We start from the raw sequence: 22024 nt of genomic DNA, 5'->3' as shown, positions 1-22024 counted from the left end.
GGGAAGTCCAACTACCTGTAGAAATAGAAATTGATGAGGGAGGTGCCTGTGGCTCAAAGGAGTAGGGTGCCGGCCCCATATGCCAGAGGTGGCAGGTTCAAGCCCCAGCCAAAAACTGCAAAAGAAAAGAAATAGAAATTGATGAAGAACAGTGGATCTCAAAGTGTAATTTCTCTTCAAGCAGGCTTAATATCATCTGGGATATGCAAATTCTTGGGCTTCATTAGAGGACTGCTAAATCAGAAATTCTGGGGGTAGGGCTGAGTTTTAACAAGCCCTTCGGAGGATTCTGATTTATGTTTAGTTTGAGAACCACAGGTGAGGGAATAGAATTTGGAGTACAAATAGCTTGAGTTCTGAGTCCTGAGTCTTTCTCTTTTACTGACTGTGTACCTGAACAAATTATTTAACTATCTACATTAAGCAGATAATAGTACTTACAGGGTTGTTACAATAATTACATTAGATATGTTACTTAAAAAGATCATTGTAGTATTTGACATAGGATACTGTCATTGTTGGTTTTTCTCAAAAACATGGTTACTGTGCATTTTTAACCTTACATGTTGCTATAGAAAACCAAGTTCTTATATTGTACATGTGATATTGTACATAGGCCAAAAGTTGATAATTGCAGAGGAATATTTCCTTATATGCATATTTGTATATGCCCATGTACACTGCTGCAGCATTTGATATGTTGATAAAAATATCTGGCACCCCTGAATATCTTGATAAATTTCTTAAGTACAAAGTCCCTGGTCTGCCAAAGAAGAAGTAAAAATGTACAACAGAGAAGTAGAAATTCGAGGCATGTTCTTAACACAATTCTGTTTTCTATTCTTCAAAAGTTCACACATTCTTCTGACCAAAAAAGAAAACAAAAAGAAAAATGTCTTTTCTCCCCTTTTTTTTTTTTTCACAGTAATATGAGGGCACAAAAAAATTGTCTTTGTAATCAAAAGCTACAGGAGGGATATTAAGGTGTTTTAATTTTGGAGGGTTTTTTGCTTTTCTTTTACATGTAAATTTTTAATATATCTTTGGATCTTTTCCTACAGAAAATGGATATTCCAGCTAAACTGATTGTTTGTGGAATGACATCAAATGGCTTTACCATTGCAGACCCAGATGATAGAGGCATGTTGGATATGTGTGGCTTTGACACTGGAGCTCTGGATGTAATTCGAAATTTCACATTAGATGTGATTTAACCATAAGCACCAGCATGATCTTAGAGCTCCATTGCCATCAGTGGTCTCACTAAATATATGCAGCTACTTCCCAACTTATCTCAATCCAGTGAAAGATGATGGTATAGTATGTGCATAATGAAAAGTTACCTTACCAAAAAAAAAGATGATGATGAGCCCAAAGTCCTGTCTACAAAACTAGCTCTTGGGAAATAGCTTCATGATACTGTAGCTTCCTCTATCTAATAGAGAACTTTTTATTAATAGACAATGTAAAATAGTTTTGCTTTGGTGAATAATACATTTGTACTTAAAAGAGGTGAGAACCAAAAGTGTAATTCCATACCATGTCACTTGTTTGAGAAGTGCTACAATTTCTTAAATGTTTTCATTGGGAAAGGACAGCTTTGACAGTGTCCAAATACTCTGAAATGCACTATTAGACCATGTACTGTGATGGAACATGAAACTCATCTGCAAACTTATAAGGTAAGGGGCAAAAAAAAAAAGTAAGACATTTGATTAAATTATTAATGAGTTTTACAGATTCCTTTCAGAGTTTTCTAAGATCACATAAATAACAGCGTTCTTATTCAATGAAAAGATACTTTATTTCTAATGTTTTACTTGCACTTGTAACATTATCATTAACCAAAAACATAATGGCAGCCCCTAAGAAGAGACTATTTGTGTTGGCAGAAGAATACTATTTGTTTACTTTTTTGTTTTGTTGTATTTTCTCTGTGAGTGAGGGGTGTGACTTAATAGTGATTTATAGCCAGATAGTTACACCTTCCTTTTTTTAACACCCTTAAATAAAAATAACATACTATGTTTCAAGCATTTAAGCCTCCTATTCTAATTTTGAAAGTATAACAATTAAAATATCAGCTATAACCAGATTAGCATTTTCCCTATTCTTAAACTATTTTTCTAGTCAATTGTAAGGGGGTTTTAGATATTTTCTAATTGTAAACATGTTATTGTCCTCCTATCCATGTTCATTATTCATTTTTGTGGCAAAACATTCTCTTTTGATGATGTAAGGAAATAATAAAGCAATCTAGGTCCTTCAGATATGAAAGGCAATTTTTGAATAGCAAATTATCTAATCAGTGTATAGGAAATTCTTTTGTTTTATTTGTGTGTATTGAATGTCTCTTCATTACACTAAAGTGCATTATTTTCTTAAGCAGTGTGTTGAAATGTCCTTACTTTTGCTCATATTTTTATTTCGGTCCCCTAAGGTAGCTTACACTTAAAACCTTGGTTGTATTCGTTGTCCTTTAAGTAGTAATTGAAGATAGTTTACTAAGGGTTTATTCTGAGCCCTTCTCACTGTGTGAAAAGTCAAACTCTAGTTAATGTAAATTATAGCTTTTAGGTGCTTGGGATTAGATGTTTCATGAGTTTCGAGGGAAAGGGTGATTTTAGTAGTGTGAGGATTTGTGTATTCTGTTTTGTGGGAAGTTTGGGCTCTGGGAATAAGTTTTTCCTTTCAAAACTTATTTGACATATTAATGCTGACTTTGATATGTACCCATTCTATCAAGGCAACTGGTGGCAGTTTTTACCTGAGATGTTTTTGGTCAGCAAAGTTTGCAGTACCCCTCTCCCCTACAAATACACAATTGTATCTGATGTTACTCTGTTTTTAACCTCTGTCAGTCATTGAATTTTACCTGTTAGCTACTTTGATACACTAAAATATTATGTTCAGACTGAATTTAAAAGGTTAAAGAATGTAATAGAATTACATAATAGTTCTTGAGTTCTTTTTTTTTGTTTGTTCTTGAGTTCTTTAGGTAATAAACCCAAGACCTTCTGAAATAAAAACATTATAACAATATCTAATTTTTATTCCTAGTATAAATGTTAAATAGACCATGGCATAAAAATTTATTTCCTTCAGTTACGTACTCTTTCAGTAGTACTTTTAGACAAAGATATCTAAGGGTTAATATTAAGTCCACCAGGGTAATAAGATTAGATGTGACCTTTCTGAAGAATTTAGCTAGGTCTAATTAAATGGATTAGGGTAATATTTAAGAAAGGAGGAGAAATACTAAAAGAAACCACCACAGAAGGTAACTTTATTTTCAAATCATGAACATTAGAGCTGGAAGAAACCTTAGAAAATTAAAAGGTAACATTTTAATTTTGGTTTGAGACCTCAGTGATCGTAAAGCACTATGACATAGAAATCTTAGCCTTTTCATTCCCATTCCAGTATTTATTGAGAATGTCCTCAACATGGGAACACACTGACTCAGAAGAGTAGGGGTAAAAGAATTATTCAAGACTTTTCTTACATAGATGTTAGGAAATAATGAATATACATGATTGCTTTAGGAGTAGAAAAACAGATTGTGAACATGTATAATTTTGTTAATTCATAGTAATCCTCAAGCACAATTAATATTTTAATAACTTGTGTTCCTATATAACATAGTCTTATAGAACAATATAAAATAAAAACTTTACCTCATGAAGAAAATAGACTTAAATGACAGTTTTTTTCTCTTACTACTTTTAGTATTACTGCTACCTTAATATTTGAGAAAATACTGCTTTTAAAAACAATTCTAAGAAAAGTAAACTTATTGCCTAGGTATAATGTAAATATCTCCAGGATATAGTGCTAATTAGCAAAAAAAAAAAAGCTAATCATCTAACCTCAAGCCCTTTCTTGGAAATTGCATTTATTAAAACATTACTTAGTTTAATTACCATTTTATGAGAATATTGGTAGGGCAAAATCCTGGTGAATAGAATTTAGTATTATCCCTTTGAAAATTCTTTTGTTCTATCTACACTACAGTGTCAATATAGACAGCCAATTTAATCCAAGTTATTCAATTTTGCTATCTTTCAAAAGTACCATATCTGATACTTGGATCATAGAAGAATTTTTTTATATTAAAAATTGAAACTGGTAAGAAGGCTTTCAGTATAAATTAGAACTCCTTTTTTTTTTAAATTAAAAACATTCTTGTTAATAGGTTATGTTTTGCAAGATAAAATATTTTTTAGAAAAATGTCTCAAATAGGCCAATGTTTTAAAACATTCTCGTTCAGGGTGGGAAAATGTAAAAGAAAATTTTCACAGCTGAATTACTAAGAAGTCACTATTCTCTGATTAAGAGAAAGATAATATATTCCAAGTCTAAGATCTTGAATAGACAGAGAAAAACTCATACTCTAAATGGGGAGATACTATTAACAAATATTTGCTTAATCTTTTAAAATAACAGGAAAATCTGTAAGTGATAAAATATGAGTTTCTCAGTCATTTTCTGTATTTTGCAAAAACAATATAAATTATTTTGGAATGATAAGGCAGTTTGAGTACGTTTGAAGGTCTGACAACCAAGTTTAAAGGCTAAATCACTGTTTGTTGGACTTATTTTAATTTGGCCTCAAGATATTAAGAGTCACAAATATGACTTTCTTGGTTAGTGATACCCTTATAGTAGGTATCAAAAACAAAAAATTCTAGTCTTGTAAATCACAGTTTTCAGGTGATTTGTTAAGGCAATATCTCCTCTTCAGGCTTGGCACCCATAGCATAGTGATTAAGGTGACAGCCACATACACCGAAGTTGGAGAGTTCGAACCCAGTCTGGACCAGCTAAAATAACAATGACAACTGCACAAAAAATAGCTGGACGTTGTGGCAGGTGCCTGTAGTCCCACCTACTTGGGAGGCTGAGGCAAGAGAATCACTTAAGCCCGAGAGTTTGAGGTTGCTATGAGCTGTGCTGCCATGGTACTCTACCGAGAACAACATAGTGGGACTCTGTCTCAAAAAAAAAAAAAAAAAAAGAAAATATTCATAGTATTATACTCAAACACATACAAGAAATAATTAAGAAAAAATGATAGGTTATAAAATGACAGGTTACACTATGTACTGTATAGATTTTCTTTAGTGTTTCCCTGATAAGTACTCCCCAATCTCTTTATTCGTTTATACCTTTTTTTTTTTCTTTTTAAAATTCCTTTCTTCTGACACTTCTGTCATCTTTTTGTAGTCATTCTCCACCCAGGTAATAAAATGAATGATCCACATTTAGGTTTGGGAGAAATCTTTTTCAGATTACTGTTTGTTTCACACAGATCTAAGATCATATTTTTTTCAAATCAATGGGCAGATCCCTTGGAACAATAATTGCATTAATAGATTTGCTCCCCAAATGAAGTTATATTATATACCTTTTGTATTAGTTATTGGCAGAAATTTTATGGCCTTTAATTAAGATCAGTTATTCAGCCATTGTTTGCAGTTATAGATGAATCTAGCTATATTGAAAAGAGAAGTGCTCTATTATTAAGCACTGAAAAAGTAATTAACTGAATACTCTTTCAGAAAATAGCATGTCTTCATACGCATATTTCCGTAATTATAAAGACCACTATCAAAATCTTTGGTTTACTAAATATTTCACTGAGCATTTATAGATACATGGCTTGTAGCATTAAAAGCCTTGTAAATAACTTGTATTCACATTTAGTATTTTTTAATTGGTAAATTTTTTATTTGCTTTTTTGAAAATTGTGAAGTTAATAAAAATTTTAAGGTGGTATTTTCCGTGTTGAAAACTAACAATGCAGTTGAACATACTATTTGAATAAAATGATAATAAATGGCACATCTTCTTAAATTCTGAAAATGACAAGTTAAATTGGAAAGTGACAGGAATAAACCAGAAAAGAATGTCACAAAATTCTATTGGTAAATTCAAGGTGATTATTTTCAGTGAGAATGAATTTATAAATAACAATGAAAATATATAAAAGCCTTTTCTGATCCTAAAAAGATTTTTCCCTGTTTTTCCTTTTTTTTGTCTATTTTATTTAGCCCTGCCATGCATCATGTTGATTTTATGAACACAAGTGATAATTAATTTTTAATTTTAAAATGTTGAAATTTGTGCACTTACAAGCAATTATCAGAATGTGTGCTTGAACAAAGGAAATAGCAAATTAGCTACATTTTTGCTGGTGTCAACTTAATAAATACTTGATCTTTACCCCATATAAGGTAATACTGTATCAATACATACACTATATTGAAACTTCTGTTTAAATTATTCATTAGGCTCTACTTGCAATGTAAACTATTTAGAATCCATACACAACTAAATTAATTATATAATTAATGGATAGTAAACAAGAGAGAATGGTTTTGCTGCACTATTATTCTAAATATGGACTCTATGTATTTCGTATGGTGTGATTATACCTAACTTTTGTAAAGTATTTGAGTAATATTTTCTTCTTTTTATTGCCAGCTTCTGATAATAAAGAAATTTTCCCCATGTGCTGAGATATGTGAACTTACCTTCTAAAAAGAAAATATTGCCGGGAGTGAGGGAGGAGAGTGGTATAATCTAGTTCTAAACTGTCCATTTGCTTTATATAAAGGCTTTGATTTCCAAAATTGACTGCTTGATAAGTATTTAAATTACACAGAATAATGTCTGCATGGAATAAATTTAAGTATACAAGAGCCTTAAAACAAAAAAAATGAACTTTTGACTGCCTTAAAATATGACTTCCTCCTCCAGTTCAGGCATACTAGTTATTTTCCTTGGGTCTGTTGATTAATTAATGCCTTAATAGTGATCTAATGTTTCTGAAGTACAGAACTCAAAGAGTCTTTTAGAGCTTTTAATTTTACATAATGAATGGAAATTTAAGTATTAACTTTTAAAACATGATTGTACATTGGTAATTTAAACACTTATTAACAGGATAATCTGGGTGCACTAATGTGTTATACATACGTGACTGTTAACATTCTGTGGTTATTTAAGGTTTTTTATTATTCTGTATAACAAATTATCCAGGATGCTGGACTTTATGACTATAACATGACCTCTAAGGACCAAGTTGCATATTTAATACTGAGTACAATTCAAAAATGATTCATGTTTAAAGGGAACTTTTCAAGATAAAAGGCAAATATTTTGTCTCAATGCTACAAGCAAATTCATTCCAAGAAGTGTATAATAGTAAAAACATCAGGACTACTGCAATAAAAAGTATCTAGGTCAGTGATTTGTTAACTGCATTCATATTTTTACATCCACTTTACCTTTCAAAGCAAGAATATTTTATAAAACTGAAAGAAAACTTTAAATTGTTAAGCAGGTGCTTAAAGGCATATATAAAGTTTTATTTATAACAAGTTTATTTCCTTTCCAAGGAAAGGACCCTGAAGGGAGGAGGGCCAGGGAGTTTCCTAGATCTGTTGATAAACTCATCAATGCTTTGTCAAGTCTTCCAAGTTTTCACTGTAAATACTACACCTAACAATGTGATTTTGCTGTTGTCTGAGAGGGAATGAATAAATATACTAATGTATTAAGTTTATTTCATGATAACACAGTTTTCACTGATACTGTGAAATCTTGACTTTTCCAGCCTTGCAAAATATCCTACTGAATAAATCACTTTATGGAGTACAGGTGGGCACTATGTGAACTGGTTCTGGTCAGTTTATTATTGTAGAAATTGATAGGTGTACCAAATAAACTCTATGCACATCAAATCATTGTCTTCTTATTTCTTTCAAGAAATAGGAATTTTGAGATTATTTAAAGCCCTCAGGAAATAATCTGTTACATTTGAAAAGGTAAAATTAGGGTGGCGCCTGTGGCTCAGTCGGTAAGGCGCCGGCCCCATATACCGAGGGTGGCGGGTTCAAACCCGGCCAAACTGCAACAAAAAAATAGCCGGGTGTTGTGACGGGTGCCTGTAGTCCCAGCTACTCGGGAGGCTGAGGCAAGAGAATCGCTTAAGCCTGGGAGTTGGAGGTTGCTGTGAGCTGTGTGTGGCCACGGCACTCTACTGAGGGCCATAAAGTGAGACTCTGTCTCTACAAAAAAAAGAAAAGGTAAAATTAAGTCTCAATAATTAACGTTGGCTTTGGGGGGCGAGGGGGAGATTAATATGATGGTACATATGATTAGGTTACATTGTTTGCAGATAAGTCCTTCACCCAGGAACATTGGCCTAGGCTCAAGTGTTCCTCCTGCCTCAGCCTCCCAAATAGCTAGGATAACAGGTACATGCTACCAACCTGGCTAATTTTTTTTTTTTCTTTTCAGTTTTTGGCCATGGCTGGGTTTGAACCTGCCACCTCCGGTATATGGGGCCGGCACCCTACTCCTTTGAGCCACAGGCGCTGCCCCCAACCTGGCTAATTTTTAAATTTTTGTAGACATAGGGGTCTCACTATGTTACCCAGGCTGGTCTCAAACTCCTGGCCACAACTGATCTCCTGCCGCAGCTTCCCAAGGTGCTGGGATTACAGGCATGAGCCACCATGTCCAGCCACAATCTTTTCTTATTATTCATTGAGTAAAAAGTTCAGAAGACTAAGAGGCAGGGTTTATTTCTTCCTTTTTAAATAAAGCCACAAGTGATAATCCGGTAACATGATATATTACCTTCACTGAAGTTTTGAGCCTTTTGATAAGGTTTCTTTCCTTACTACTGACTTATTTCAAGATCCAGACATAATCAAGAATCAAACACCACTCACCCCCCTCACCCTCCTGTCCATCAATCTAGGAAGAGTTGATAAAAGATGTTTCCTCACCGTTCAGCACTATCAACACCACCTGGTGTTTCTACAACTTGAAGTAAACTGCCTCTACCCTTGATACCTAATATGATTAATAATAATGACATACTATTGCATAAATAATAGATGTCTTTAACTCTCTAGCAAACATTTTATAACAGCAAGCAGGTAATATTTCTCAAGACATAATGCAAAAGAAAGAACTAAAGATACTCCATTTCGTGTTATAATTTATCACATGGAAATGAAATAATCTAAACTCTTGTTTAGCAAGTCTCCTGACTGCAGTTTATGTCCATGTAGGAAACATTGAAGGCAAATGGCCAAAAAAGCCACTAGCTATCTTCCTCTGTACTCCTCAGATTTTCTGACCAGAAACCAGAAGCACTCACTCTCTTGAAATCCAGTTTCCTTCCACCTGGGAGGAAGAGTTTTTCTCTTCTCTGATAATTACCAGAATCTGGTAATCTGCTAGGATCAGCTGGGGAAATATGTTATATATTAGGCACATGAAAAAGTCTTGTTGATAAGAGGCTAGAAACATGACTTGATTTTAAAAAGTATTAAAAATATTTTCAGGCCAGGTACAGTAGCTGATGCCTGTAATCCTAACACTCTGGGAGGCCGAGCCAGATGGATTGCTTAAGGTCAGCAGTTCAAAACAAGTCTGAGCCAAAGCAAGACTCCATCTCTACTAAAAATAGAAAAAACTAGCCAGGAGTCATGGTGGGCACCTCTAGTCCCAGCTACTCTAGAGGCTGATGCAAGAGCATCTCTTAAGCTCAAGAGTTTGAGGTTGCTGTGAACTATGATGACACCATGACACTATCCAGGGCAACAGAGTGAGACTCCTTCTCAAAAAAGTTTTCAATTACTTTTAAAGTAAGACTTCCTATAGGATAAATCTTGTTTGCTAAGTCAATCAGTTTGAATAGTATTTCCAGTCAACAGAATTGTATGCCATTAACATCAGAAATGACTCTAGGGACATTCATTCTTAATTCCCATCCAATACTTGGTTCTCTAGATAACATTTCCAACACCCATCCCAGAAGGTAGAGCTTTCCAGCTCAGAATACAACTCAGGCACATTCCTGAACTGTTTCCAAAGATCAACTTCCTGAATTGCTGAAATTTTCATTTTAATTTCTACTTAATAGGTAAAATTCTGTTCTTTGGAACTACTGAGTCATTAAATGAGTAATTTAGCTTTTCTCTCTTTTTTTTTTTTTTTTGAGACAGACTTAACTTGTGGCCCTAGGTAGAGCGCCCTGCCATCAGAGCAACCTCAACTTCCTGGGCTTAAGCGATTCTCTTGCCTCAGCCTCAGAATTAGCTGGCACTACAGGCACCTGCCACCACACTGGGATGTTTTAGAGACAAGGTCTTGTTCTGGCTCAGGCTGGTCTCAAACCTGTAAGCTCAGGCAATCCACCCTCTGCGGCTTCCCAAGTGTTGGGATTACAGGTGTGAGACACGGTGCCAAGCCATAAATTAGGTCTGGAGTTTGATAAATTTCATTCCACGCTACGAATTTAATACGCTTCAGTTACTCTACAAGTACAAAATGGGAAGGCTTGTGACAATATAGCACAAGATATCCCTAACTAGTTCACAACTGTATCAGTGAGAGGAATTTAAATTCTAAAGAGAAATCACACATTAGTCCTTAACACTGAAAGCTATGAACTGTAAAGAGTTAACTCCTTCTGAATACATAAAAAATATAGAATTCCAAATGCTTATCTTGTAGCTCTCAGTTATAAAATTCACATGTAAATTCTTAACAAAATGCATTGTTTCCTTATCTTTAAAATACCATCCCTTTTGCTCAAGAATTGACAAGAAGATAAGGTCTCCCCTGCAATTTATTGTTCATTATTTTTACATCTTCATGAAGAGAAGAATATTTTTTAAACATCCGTATTTAAAAGACAGTCTCAGGCATTATTGCTCCAAATGACATTTACTACCAAAGTTTTGAGTAGGTATGTCACTGAGATTCTTTCCTCTTACTTTTTTTTAAATAACACTGATGAACTAATGGAAGCAATTTCCCTTCTTGGTGAAGCCTATGAGTGTCAGTTGCACCTCCAATAAAAGTTCCATTGACAAATATTCTTGGAACCTATTGGACAAATAAAAAACAGATTAGGCATCGCCAACATCAGAACTGAAAGATCATTTCACATAACAATAAAAGACATTCACACTGTGGGTACTTCTATGAGCCAGGCACCGCACTAAGCTCTTTCAATCTTTACAACCCTTGAGATAGGTATCATTTTTATCCTTATTTCGGACAAAAATCAGACCCAGGAACTTGCCCAAGGTCACAGTGATACACGTAGTAAATGACAGAACTGGGATTCAAATCCAGGTCAATCTTATTCCAAAATCCTTTTTCCTAATCACTGATATATAAAAGATATATTAAGCTGTCTAGTTATTAATAATATTTAAGTACTTAGGTGTCATTTTGCTTATTTTTTTGAGACACTCTGTTGCCCCAGGCGAGAATGTCATGGTATCAACCCAGTTCACAGCAAACTCACATTCCCAGGTTCAAGCAATCCTCCTGCCTCAGCCTCATGAGTAGCTGGGACTACAGGCACCCAGACCAAAGCCCAGGTGATTTTTCTATTTTTAGTAGAAATGGGTCTGGTCTCAAACTCCAGAGCTCAAGCAATCTTTCCACCTCAGCCTCCCAGAGTGCTTGGATGGTCGGCAATCATGCTGGCCTACATTTGTTTACGAAAGGGGAAGAGTAGACTATGAACTTCCTCCATGCACGTACAAAGAAGGAACATGGCAACACCGTATATTTTTCTGATGATTCATATTATAGACAAAACTACAAATGTCAGGAGTCTTAAAAACATGAAGTATTAAAGCACTCCTATTAGCACAGTACTTGAAGGCCAACCCCTGGTCTGTGTTGTCCAAGTTAAAGGGAGGAAGGATACTTGTATCTTGAAGAACTCCAAGAGGACTTTCAAGCTCCATAGACGAGCTCTGATGACTCCGTTACTGCACTTGTTCCAGTGAAAACACACACATACCCATACACACAAGAATAAAAAAAGAAATTAACTCTGCTGTTTCCTATTCTAAGAATCAAGTTCCCAGATCTGCAGTTTCTTCATCAATATAAGATACTCAAAGGATGGCTCATTTTCCCATACTTAAGAGTCTAAGCTCTAGGGAATCCGGGCCACAAGCTATTAAGGAAGAATAGCACCATGGAGGATATACTTACAGTTCTGTCACCAGTCATTTTGTAAAGAGCATCTTGAAATTGGTTTCCATATTCAAGCATGTCCAATTCCACCACTTTATAATTAACATTCATGTCATGGAAAAGCTTTTTTGCCATTTTACAGTAAGAACAAGATGTTTTTGAGAAAATCACTACGCAATGATCAGAAATTGTTTCCTAAAATCCAAAAAAAAAAAAAAATCACTTTAATTCTACACATTACCTTTTAAAATAATATAATATTCTAAAAAGGGTATAGATTTTAAAGTCTCTTGATTCAGGGCTCAAACTAAGTCTCTATCATCTGTTTTCTCACGTGTAGAATGAGGATATTATTCATTTCAAAGGAAATTAGGAAAAAATCATTTAAAACAGAGATATTACCTGGAATGGAATAATAGTAAGAAAAACTATAGCAAATTCATATTCAGAAACATTTCTGTATGCCAGCCACTACTCTCAACACGTTACCAGGCCATTTAAACATCACTATAGTCCCGAGATAGGTCCTATTATTACCCCCACTTTGCAGATGAGGAAAGTGAAGTACAGAGGAAGATAAATAACTTGTTCATGTCCTCAGCTAGTTAAGTGGGAGAGCTGGGATCTGAACCCAGCAAATCTGGCTCTATGGTCCAGGTACTTATTCTCTGATACATTACTTCTCTAATACTCAGTAGGTGTTCAGAAGGAGTTAACTCCTTACCTGATATAACTTTTAATGGTGAGAGATGAAGTGCGGGCTCTCTTTAAACTATAAGGCTTTCACTGATCCAGGCATAAACAACAGCATTCTCTTCCACTTCTATCCCTTCCTATATCTTTGTAGTACAAAAGCTGTTATTGTATTCATAAAGTATTCTTGTACCATTGGTCCTAGAAAAGCTGCTTCCCTAAATGCTGATTCAATGACGTTGAGACAGAGGTCAAAGAGCTTTCTCAGATGATTCTTATGACATCATCCTGGTAGAGAAACTAGTCTCCAGGCCTTTACCACAAATCACCATGAGATTCTGCTATCTACGTGCATCGCCTGTGAAGGTTATTTTGTTTTGTTTCTTGTTTCCAGATAGATCAATGCCTACATCCTTCAAAAATTTTGAATGGCTAGGTTCACTAGCCAGGCATTTTTCTCATCTATTCTTAAGTGGTGGGTGGTCACAGCAGCATCTTCAAGATAAAGGCAAAAAACACAAAGTACAGGGCAGCGCCTGTGGCTCAGTCGGTAGGGCGCCGGCCCCATATACCGAGGGTGGCGGGTTCAAACCCGGCCCTGGCCAAACTGCAACCAAAAAATAGCCAGGCGTTGTGGCGGGCGCCTGTAGTCCCAGCTACTCTGGAGGCTGAGACAAGAGAATCGCTTAAGCCCAGAAGTTGGAGGTTGCTGTGAGCTGTGTGAAGCCATGGCACTCTATTGAGGGCCATAAAGTGAGACTCTGTCTCTACAAAAAAAAAAAAAAAAAACACAAAGTACAGTACCCAGAGTACTTACGATGCTCTACCCACCCTTGGGTGTCACAAGGGGCCTATATTATAGTCTAGCTCTCTGCAAGCTGGTCATTTTTATTCTTTCCTCTCCTGCTTACTTATAATACTTAATATAAAAGTCTATCCCAAGGACAGTCATCCATACCAGAGATATATTAATGAATCCTTTTTACAAGTAACAAAACTGAGACTGAGAGATTTACAATACTGAGATTTGACCCAACCAAAGCAAGTATGCTTCCCTCCATCACACTGCTGCATGTGATAGGCACAGGGAAACCATTATTAGAAAGAGGTGAGCATCTCTGGTGCTGATACACAGTAAAAACACTGACAAAGAGATTCCAAAGTGAGCTGAGACTCAAGATGACAGTGTCAGGGTTTCTTGAACCCTCTTCGCTACTTTTCTGAAGCTCATCTTTATATTTCATGACACTGTTATTTCTCTTTTTAAAAAGGCAATTCCCATTACCAGATGTGGTGGCTCACACCTGTAATTTTAGCACTCTGAGAGGCTGAGTCCAGAAGACTGCTCGAGCTCAGGAGTTCAAGATCAGCCCGAGCCAAGAGGGAGACCCCACCTTTACTAAAAATAGACAAATTAGCTGGGTGTCATGGAGCATGCCTATAGTCTCTCAGCTACCTAGGAGGCTGAGGCAGGAGGGTCGCATCAGCCCAGGAGTGTGAAGCTGCGCTGAGCTATAATGACACTATTGCCCTCTATGTGGGGAGTCAAAGCAAGAGTCTGTCTTAAAAAAAAAAAAAAAAAAAAAGGGAACTGGCAATTTCCACAAAATAGATTTCTAGTATTACTGTTACATTCAACAATTGTATGTAGAGTCAAATCAATTAAAGGCAAAATTTATTTTTATGTAGTGGTAGTGGCCAGTAAATAAGAGAAAGAAAAAAAAATGAGTATATCTTCTAGGCTGCAAGGGAAGAAAAATATAACATATAAGAGAAATTTTTGGAGGCAGAATTAATTAAGCTTTGAACTAAAAGAGAAGAAAACAAGAGAACACAACAGTGTTTAATACCGGCAGTGGCTCACGCCTATAATCTTAGCACTCTGGATGGATTGCCTGAGTTCATGAGTTCAAGACCAGCCCAAGCCAGAGACCCCATCTCAAAAAAATAGCCGGCGCTGGGGCAGGTACCTATTAAGAGAGTCACTTAAGCCCAAGAGTTTGAGGTGGCTATGAGCTGTGACACCATGTACTCTATCTACCAAGGGTGACAAGTGAGACTGTCTCAAAAATAATAATAATAATAACACTGCGAGAACTGTTTATGAAGTTACTACTACAGGTTTTATGTTAGAGAAGAAAGCTGTTAAACAGCTTCCCAGGGCAAAATCAAATAGGATCCCCAGCTCCAGACAGCTGGACAGGTATCAATAGTGGACCTGAGGTGGGTATAATGACAAGGAGCAACCACATAGATTCAACTTAAAGAAACTCAACAATTCATCGAGACTAAATCTCATACGGTGTTTTGTGTTTTTCTTTCTTAAGAAAGAGAGTCCCTCTGTTGCCCTGGGTAGAGTACCATGCTATCACAGCTCACAGCAACCTCAAACTCCTGGACTTGAGCAATCCTCTTGCCTCAACTTCTCAAGTGGCTGGAACTACAGGCACCTGTCACAAAACCCAGCTGGTTTTTCTATTTTTAGTAGAGACAGGCCCTCATTACTCAGGCCGTCTCCTGAGCTCAAGCAATCCACGCACATCAGCCTCCTAGAGTGCTGCCATGGCAAGCTAATTAATTTCTATTAACAAAACGACTTAGGACTTGTTATGTGGATTATTTTGATAGTATATTTTTAAATAAAAAATTATATCATATCCAGATACTGAGTGAGCATAATAAATATGTAAAATAATTCTTTATCCACAGAGGTAAGTTTATTCCTACATCTCCCACATCACTTACCTGGATCTGGTTCATTGGAGCAGCTGATTTCCCCAAAGATAATGATGTGCCGCTCCCCATCCTAAAAGGAATTAAAAGGGTCAGTGGAGTTTATTAAGCATTGAAGATAATTCATCACGAGTTCCACTTGAAGAAAATCACATATACAAATATATCCAAACTTCCAGAATAGACAAAAAATGTACCTTTTCTCAGTACAAAAGTTTACAAAGTAATGGTTTACTAAAACCAAAAAGGCCCAGATAATATTCAACTAGTTTTCCAATGCCCTAAATTATTTAACAAAGTTGTATTTACTGTGTTTAAAGCCCATCACACTTTCACTGATGACCATCAACTTTCAAATATCATGCCATATTTGTAGGGTATGTGACGTGACAATTGGTTTAAAAATAAGTTTCCATTCTCTTATTAAAACATGCCAAACTCCATGAACATTCTGTGAAGCAGAGAGCCTAAAAATATTTAAAGATTTTAAGGAAACTAAGGTATCTTAACCACAATGGTTCACAGCTCCAAATATTCCAGTTTATAAAGTGGGTACAGTAATGACTCTTCATCTCTCAGAGGGTTTTGTAAGAATTAAATGAATTGAAATACAGAAAGCGGAACAGTGCCTTACATATAGTAAATGTTCAGTAACGTCTGACATCACTACTATGATAATATTTCCTCCTTACTGGGCCCCTCATTATCTCAGTATTCATTATTCAAAACCTAGCAGTAGATAGCTTGTAAAAGGAAGGATTCATTGTCAGGAAAATTTTCATTAAAAAACAAATCAGTTTAACATCATCAAATCTCTCTGTTTAGCCCTAGAACCTTTGTTTCCTCCCATCTACTCATCTTTCTAGGTCAGGCAGGCCCAACAGCATTGTTGGAACAATATCAAATACCATAATGCAAAGTAACTGCACAGTAAAATTACAAATCATACAATAGGAATATAAGATATAACGTGGTTCCACAGAGAGTTACTCAAATATCTAAGGAACAAGAGAGCAGAGATTTGAAGCTTCAAATGTTTTCTAAAATATCCTTACGATTATGTTGCAAAACTCAAATTCTGACAGAAAAATTTCTCCAAATCAATACTTTAGTCATTCATTAGTGAATGCATTTAATTTTAAAATTTCTAAAATATAAAAGTAAGCTAGTTTTTATTGTTTTCTTTCACTTTTTTCAAAGGTCCCAACTCTTTTGTAAGGATATAACATGAAATCTCAGTCCTATTTTAAGTGAGTCCACTCTAAATGGCCTTTTCCAGTATATGCTATCCTTGGATGATGAACATCTGCTCCGTACAGTAATTTCCCCTTATCTTCAGTTTCAGCTACCCAAGGTCAACTGTGGTTGCAAACTAGTAAATCAAAAATTCCAGAAATAAATAATTAATGTTTTCAGTTGTTAGTAGCATGATGAAATTCCATGTCATCTCACTCTCTGAGCCTGGGATGTGAATCTTTCATTTGTCCAGCATATCCACACTACACACTCCAGCCACCCATAAGTCACTTAGTAGCCCTCTGCATGTTCAGGATCCACTGTCACAGTCCTTGTGTTCAAGTAACCCTTATTGTACTTAACAATGACCCCAAAGGAAAGAATGATGCTGGGTATCCAAAAAAGAAGCCCCAAAGTGCTTAAGTGCAAGGGTGACTCCACTTAATAAGGAAAGAAAAAAAAAAATCACATGCTGAGGTTACTGAGATACTTAGTACAAACAAATCTTCCCTTTGTGAAATTGTCAAGAGGAAAAGAACTTCATGCTAATTTTGCCATCACACTTCCACCTGGAAAAGTTATCTCCACAGAGCGTAAATGCTTAGTTAAGGCTTTAAACTTCTGGAGACATGAACAGAAAACATATTCCAGCTGACGACAATATGCTACACCGGAAAGCGTTGGGCATCTACAAAGATTCAGCAAGGGATCTCTTCAAACAAGAGTTTTATTAAAACAACTGCCCTACTTTATTGTTAACTTCTTATTCTACCAAATTTATAAATTAACCTTTACCACAGGTACATATATATAGGGAAAAAAATAGTATATAGAGAGTTCAATACTATCTGTGGTTTCAAGCATCCACTAGGGGGGCTTGGAATGTGTCTTCCAAGGTCAAAGGGCGACTACTGATTACTCACACATTTCCCGGGAGGAAGCCGTCACCTTCATTCATAACAAAGAAGAGTAAGAGAGACAGGAAATACTGCAAGTAAACTTTTTTTTTTTTTTGAGACAGAGTCTCAAGCTGTCACCTTAGGGTAGAGTGCCTTGGTGTCACAGCTCAGAGCAACCTCAAACTCTTGGGCTTAAGCAATTCTCTTGCCTCAGCCTCCCAAGTTAGCTGAGACTAACGCGCCACCACAACAGGGTTTCTGGTGTATGTGGCTGTAGCAACCCTGAACATTTTATCATTATAACTACCCTATGTTTACAATCTATTGTTCCGTGCTTCCCAACAGATTAGCAAGAAAATCTTTAAAACGAAAAGTCCTGTGTGCTTAACTCAGAAAGGGTTTAGGGCAAGTGAGGTAGGGAGACTGCAGCCAACTTGGGAGGATGCCATTGTAAGAAAAAAGCAGGCTCAGTCCCTGAAGCCTAAACAAGAAAAGAAAAGGTTAGGCAGCGCTGGCCTGGACCTAAGCAGCAGCTTTGCAGAATAAGTGGGCAGCGCTGACCTGGACCCAAGTCGGCAATCTGTATCTGGTTTATCAACTAGGAAAACAAGTCCTTCTCAAGTCCAGCATTAACTGTCCTTCCCAAACCATGCGTCACAGCATTTATTCTTTTTAGAAACCCATTCTAGTGATGGCATTTTAAATTTATTTTTCCACAGCATTTACTATCAAAACCAGAGCTCCAGTAGAACTTTCATAAGAGAAGGTTTTCTTGGATAGCGAGAGGAGCCAGAAGGTGCACTTTGAAATACTACCCTGTTCCCAGCAAACAAAAGAGAAAATTTCTGGAAGGCACCCTTTCCCTTCAATTTCTAGCTGACCACTGTGAAAGTTTATCACCTATTAAGGAAAAATACATCACTGGACAAAGTAAGTGCACAATAAACATTTCAACACTGATGAAGCACCAACTATTCATGCTACCTATAAGGAGCGCCTACTATGTGCTAGGCAAAGTGCTATAAGCCCCAGGGACACAAATCAGAAAAAACCTCTACCAGATCTCAAGAACCTGTCAAATAGTTGACACCACGTAATTAGCGCATGTGTGTGGGGGGGAGGGGGGTCCTCTAACTAGGTCTGGAAAATTAGGACTTCCTACTATCTCGCAAAACTGGCAGGAGCTGCCAGATCAAGGTTGGGAGAGATCCCAGGAGCAAGGTGCGAAGATGCGAACCGACAGGACCCCAAGGAACCGCCCCGCGGCGTGGGAGGGTGCAGCAGCTGCCAGCGCCGCGGGTGCGACACGCGGCCGACGGTATTCAAAACAAGGAAGCGCAAGGACGGCTCCGGGTCTAGCCAGCCGCGCTATCAACACAAATTGCAGTCCCCATCCTCAAATCTGTGGCCTTTAGTAGGAATCGTCACCTTCACTTCCTGCGCGAGGATTGCCAGGTTTAACAAATAAAAATGCAGGACGACCGATTATAATTTTATAATTTCAGATAAACAGAGAATGACTCTTTCGTTTTAAGTACGTCCAGGGCAATACGTGAGACATAATCAGCCTAAAAACCATTCAATGTTAATCGGAAATTATTAATCTATTAGAGCAGCTTGTATTTAGGACGTTCAAGAACACGACTCGTGTGTTTTCAACCCGATAATCACCGGAGCCTTAGTTAAATCTACACAACCCAGGTTCGGGGCACCCTTGTCTCCCCAGCCTTCCAGGGACTCGGCCGTTCAGGACTCGGGGCCCACACGGCGGTGCGGGTCGCACTCTGGCGCCAGAGCCAAGGGGCGCCCCGGCCCACCGCTTACGCAGATCCCGCCATCCCAGCCCGAGCCCGCGCGCCCCGCCCGGCCAGTCCAGCCTGCTCTGCCCCGTACCCCGAGGCCGCCGCTCCCGTAGCTCCCGCCGCCCCGCCGAGCCGGCCTGTCCAGGAGCTCCGGCTCCGAATAAGGCGCGCCCCCACCGACGCTGTGCCGCGCCAGTACATGGCCGGGTCCCGCAGCAGCCGGCAGCCCCGAAGCTGGCACCGCGGAGCACGAGAGCCCGCCTCCTCCGGCCGGTCCCGCCCCTGCCCGCCCGGCCCGCCTCGCCCCGCCCCGCTCCGCCCCGCCGGACTGTCCGCGCTGCCGCCGGTGTCTCGGGCGCCTCTGCGCGGATTCTCCCTTCTCAGCCGCCGGCGGCGCGGGGCGGGGCGGAGAGTCCCGGCGAGTCCCGCCCACGTGAGTAACAGCCGTGGGAGCCGGAGACGCCTCCGCCGTGGACCGCGCGGGTTCCTCCAAGCCCCGCCCCTGCTTCTTGTAGAGTTAGACGAGCTAACAAAGGTTTCCGGGCACGTGGAAATAGTGCATGAAGATTGTGGTCAACCTTCTGGAGCAATGGAGGAGGAAAAAAAATGACTGTCCCAAACAGAATCAAAGTGCCTCACGTGTTTCCAACTTCCTGTCAGACAGGTTTCTGTGTGGATGAACTAAGCGCCTCAATATGTCATCTTTTTGTTTTCAATATGTCACCTTAAAATTAGTCATCCATCAAGAACCCACGGAAATCATGGGCATATTGGGCTTTACACTCAGAATTAAAAGAGAAAAGCAATCCAGTGTTGGACGTTTATTCCAAGCAAAACAAAGATTGTGGCTTCAAAATAAAAATGAAATTAGAAAACTATAGAAAATGAAGTAGCTTAGAAATCTTTCACTACAGGCTTTAAAAATGAGCCAGTTCCCCTAATGACAAGATTGTTTAAGCGACTCAGTGATGGTAATAATAGATCTTTGTGTCGCTATATAAGGTCAGGTGGATCATTGGAGGACACTGAAATTTATTAAAGTCAAAGGTTAAATGGCATATCTAAAATTCTAAACAATTACCATAACATTCCAGACCTTTTCCCTGATTCTTCATGTTCAACTAACTACATGTATAAAATTCATGTTACCAACATACAAAATTAGAATTTGTTTCTGAAAGTTCTTTTCCTCCTTTCAAATGGGCTATGTTTGATTACTTCATAAAAGAATAGAAGTAGTTGCCAAAGCAAATACTCCCAGAGGGCGTGAAGTCATTATTCATAAATCCAAATTTATCTTTGAAAATTAGGTATGTTACCTATCTATAGTGTTCTGTGTTTTTTTTCTATCAGTAAGGGGTTATTTGGGATATTTACTATGTTGCTTTGCTCTGAAGTAAAATTTGACTTTAGTGTCTCAAATTTTTACAAAATAAACACCATCAAAAGGTGAAACAATCATGTTACAATTGATAATTCTGTTTAGAGGCACTGTATCAAGCACAGAATTCACTGGACAGATTTTTTTTTTTTTTGTAAAGAATTCCAAAAAGCAAGTACTTCAGACAAGAGTGTTATGCCTGAATTGACATCTATTGATAAATATTTTAATGACTTTCAACATCTTTGTGCTTCATGGCTTACAGAATTGATGATTTTTGGTTATAGATGTAATGATTATAATAGGACATTAAGAAATAATGTTGACAGAGTTCCCAGGGGCTAGAGTTGGAGAAGATGTTAGTTAAAGGTATGGAATTTCAATTATGCAAAGAGCTAATGTACCACAACATGACTGTAGTTCAGAAATGTGTATTGTATACTTGAAATTTCCTAAGAGAGCAGATTTTCAGCATTCTCAGAAAAAAAAACCAAAAGGAAATGATAAATATGAGATGTGATGGATATGTTAATTGGTTGATTGTGGTGATTATCATATAATGTATATTGCTATAGTTAGAATGTCTGTGCACTAGAAAACTTATGTTAAAATTTAATCTCCAGTGTGCCAGAATTGAGAAGTAAGATCCTAAGAAGCGATTCAGTCGGGCAGTGCCTGTGGCTCAGTGAGCGAGGCACTGGCCCCATATACCGATGGTGGTGGGTTCAAACCCAGCACGGCCAAACTGTAACAACAACAACAACAACAAAAAATAGCCGGGCATTGTGGCAGGCGCCTGTAGTCCCAGCTACTTGGGAGGCTGAGGCAAGAGAATCGCCTAAATCCAGGAGTTGGACGTTGCTGTGAGCTGTGATATCATAGCACTCTACCAAGGGTAATAAAGTGAGACTCTGTCTCTAAAAAAAAAAAAAAAAAGAAGTGATTCAGTCATAAGAGCTGGCCCTTGAATGAATGGATTAATGGATTAATGAGTTATCATAGGAGTGGTACAGGTGGCTTTATAAAAAGAGGAAAAGAGTCCTAAGCCAGCTAGTCACATGATGCCCTTGCAGACTCCCCACCAGCAAAGAAGGCCCTCATCAGATGCAGCCTCCATAACTATAAGAAATAAGCTTTGTTTTTTTAAAATTAACTCAGTTTCAGATATTCTGTTAAAAGCAACAGAAAACAAAGACATATACACATATTTATTAAAATTAAATTTTAAAATTAAATAAGTAGGCTGTGCTTA

The 22024-nt window shown here is 37.6% G+C and overlaps 2 protein-coding genes across 4 annotated transcripts in view; one reads left to right on the top strand and one right to left on the bottom strand.

Moving 5' to 3' along the window:
• RO60 (Ro60, Y RNA binding protein) overlaps positions 1 to 7745 on the top strand; it is a 41763-nt gene extending 34018 nt beyond the window's left edge. For all 3 annotated transcript variants that reach the window (XM_053605464.1, XM_053605465.1, XM_053605466.1), the window contains one exon: positions 1062 to 7745. In XM_053605464.1, the coding sequence (XP_053461439.1) occupies positions 1062 to 1214 (153 nt within the window). In that variant the 3' untranslated portion in view covers positions 1215 to 7745. The remainder of the gene's footprint in view (positions 1 to 1061) is intronic.
• Positions 7746 to 10639: 2894 nt separating this feature from the next.
• Positions 10640 to 19672, bottom strand: GLRX2 (glutaredoxin 2). Its single transcript, XM_053607873.1, has 4 exons — positions 19483 to 19672; positions 15467 to 15527; positions 12047 to 12223; positions 10640 to 10915 (listed from the first exon to the last, which is right to left on the bottom strand). The coding sequence occupies exons 1-4, from the start codon at positions 19590 to 19592 to the stop codon at positions 10781 to 10783; spliced, it is 483 nt and encodes a 160-aa protein (XP_053463848.1). The 5' UTR covers positions 19593 to 19672; the 3' UTR covers positions 10640 to 10780.
• Positions 19673 to 22024: the final 2352 nt, after the last annotated feature.

This window comes from Nycticebus coucang, chromosome 10 (assembly GCF_027406575.1).
Source record: "Nycticebus coucang isolate mNycCou1 chromosome 10, mNycCou1.pri, whole genome shotgun sequence".
NCBI classification, from domain to species: Eukaryota; Metazoa; Chordata; class Mammalia; order Primates; family Lorisidae; genus Nycticebus; species Nycticebus coucang.
Note: the sequence above shows the minus strand (reverse complement) of the source record. Positions and strands in the feature narration are given on the sequence as shown.

Coding starts and splice junctions, on each gene's coding strand:
- GLRX2 (XM_053607873.1), bottom strand. CDS start 19,592: ATGTACTGGCGCGGCACAGCGTCGGTGGGGGCGCGCCTTATTCGGAGC. Junction 12,224..15,466: donor CTCCAATGAACCAGATCCAG/GTAAGTGATGTG, acceptor TTTGGATTTTAG/GAAACAATTTCTGATCATTG. Junction 10,916..12,046: donor AAATGACTGGTGACAGAACT/GTAAGTATATCC, acceptor TTTGTCCAATAG/GTTCCAAGAATATTTGTCAA.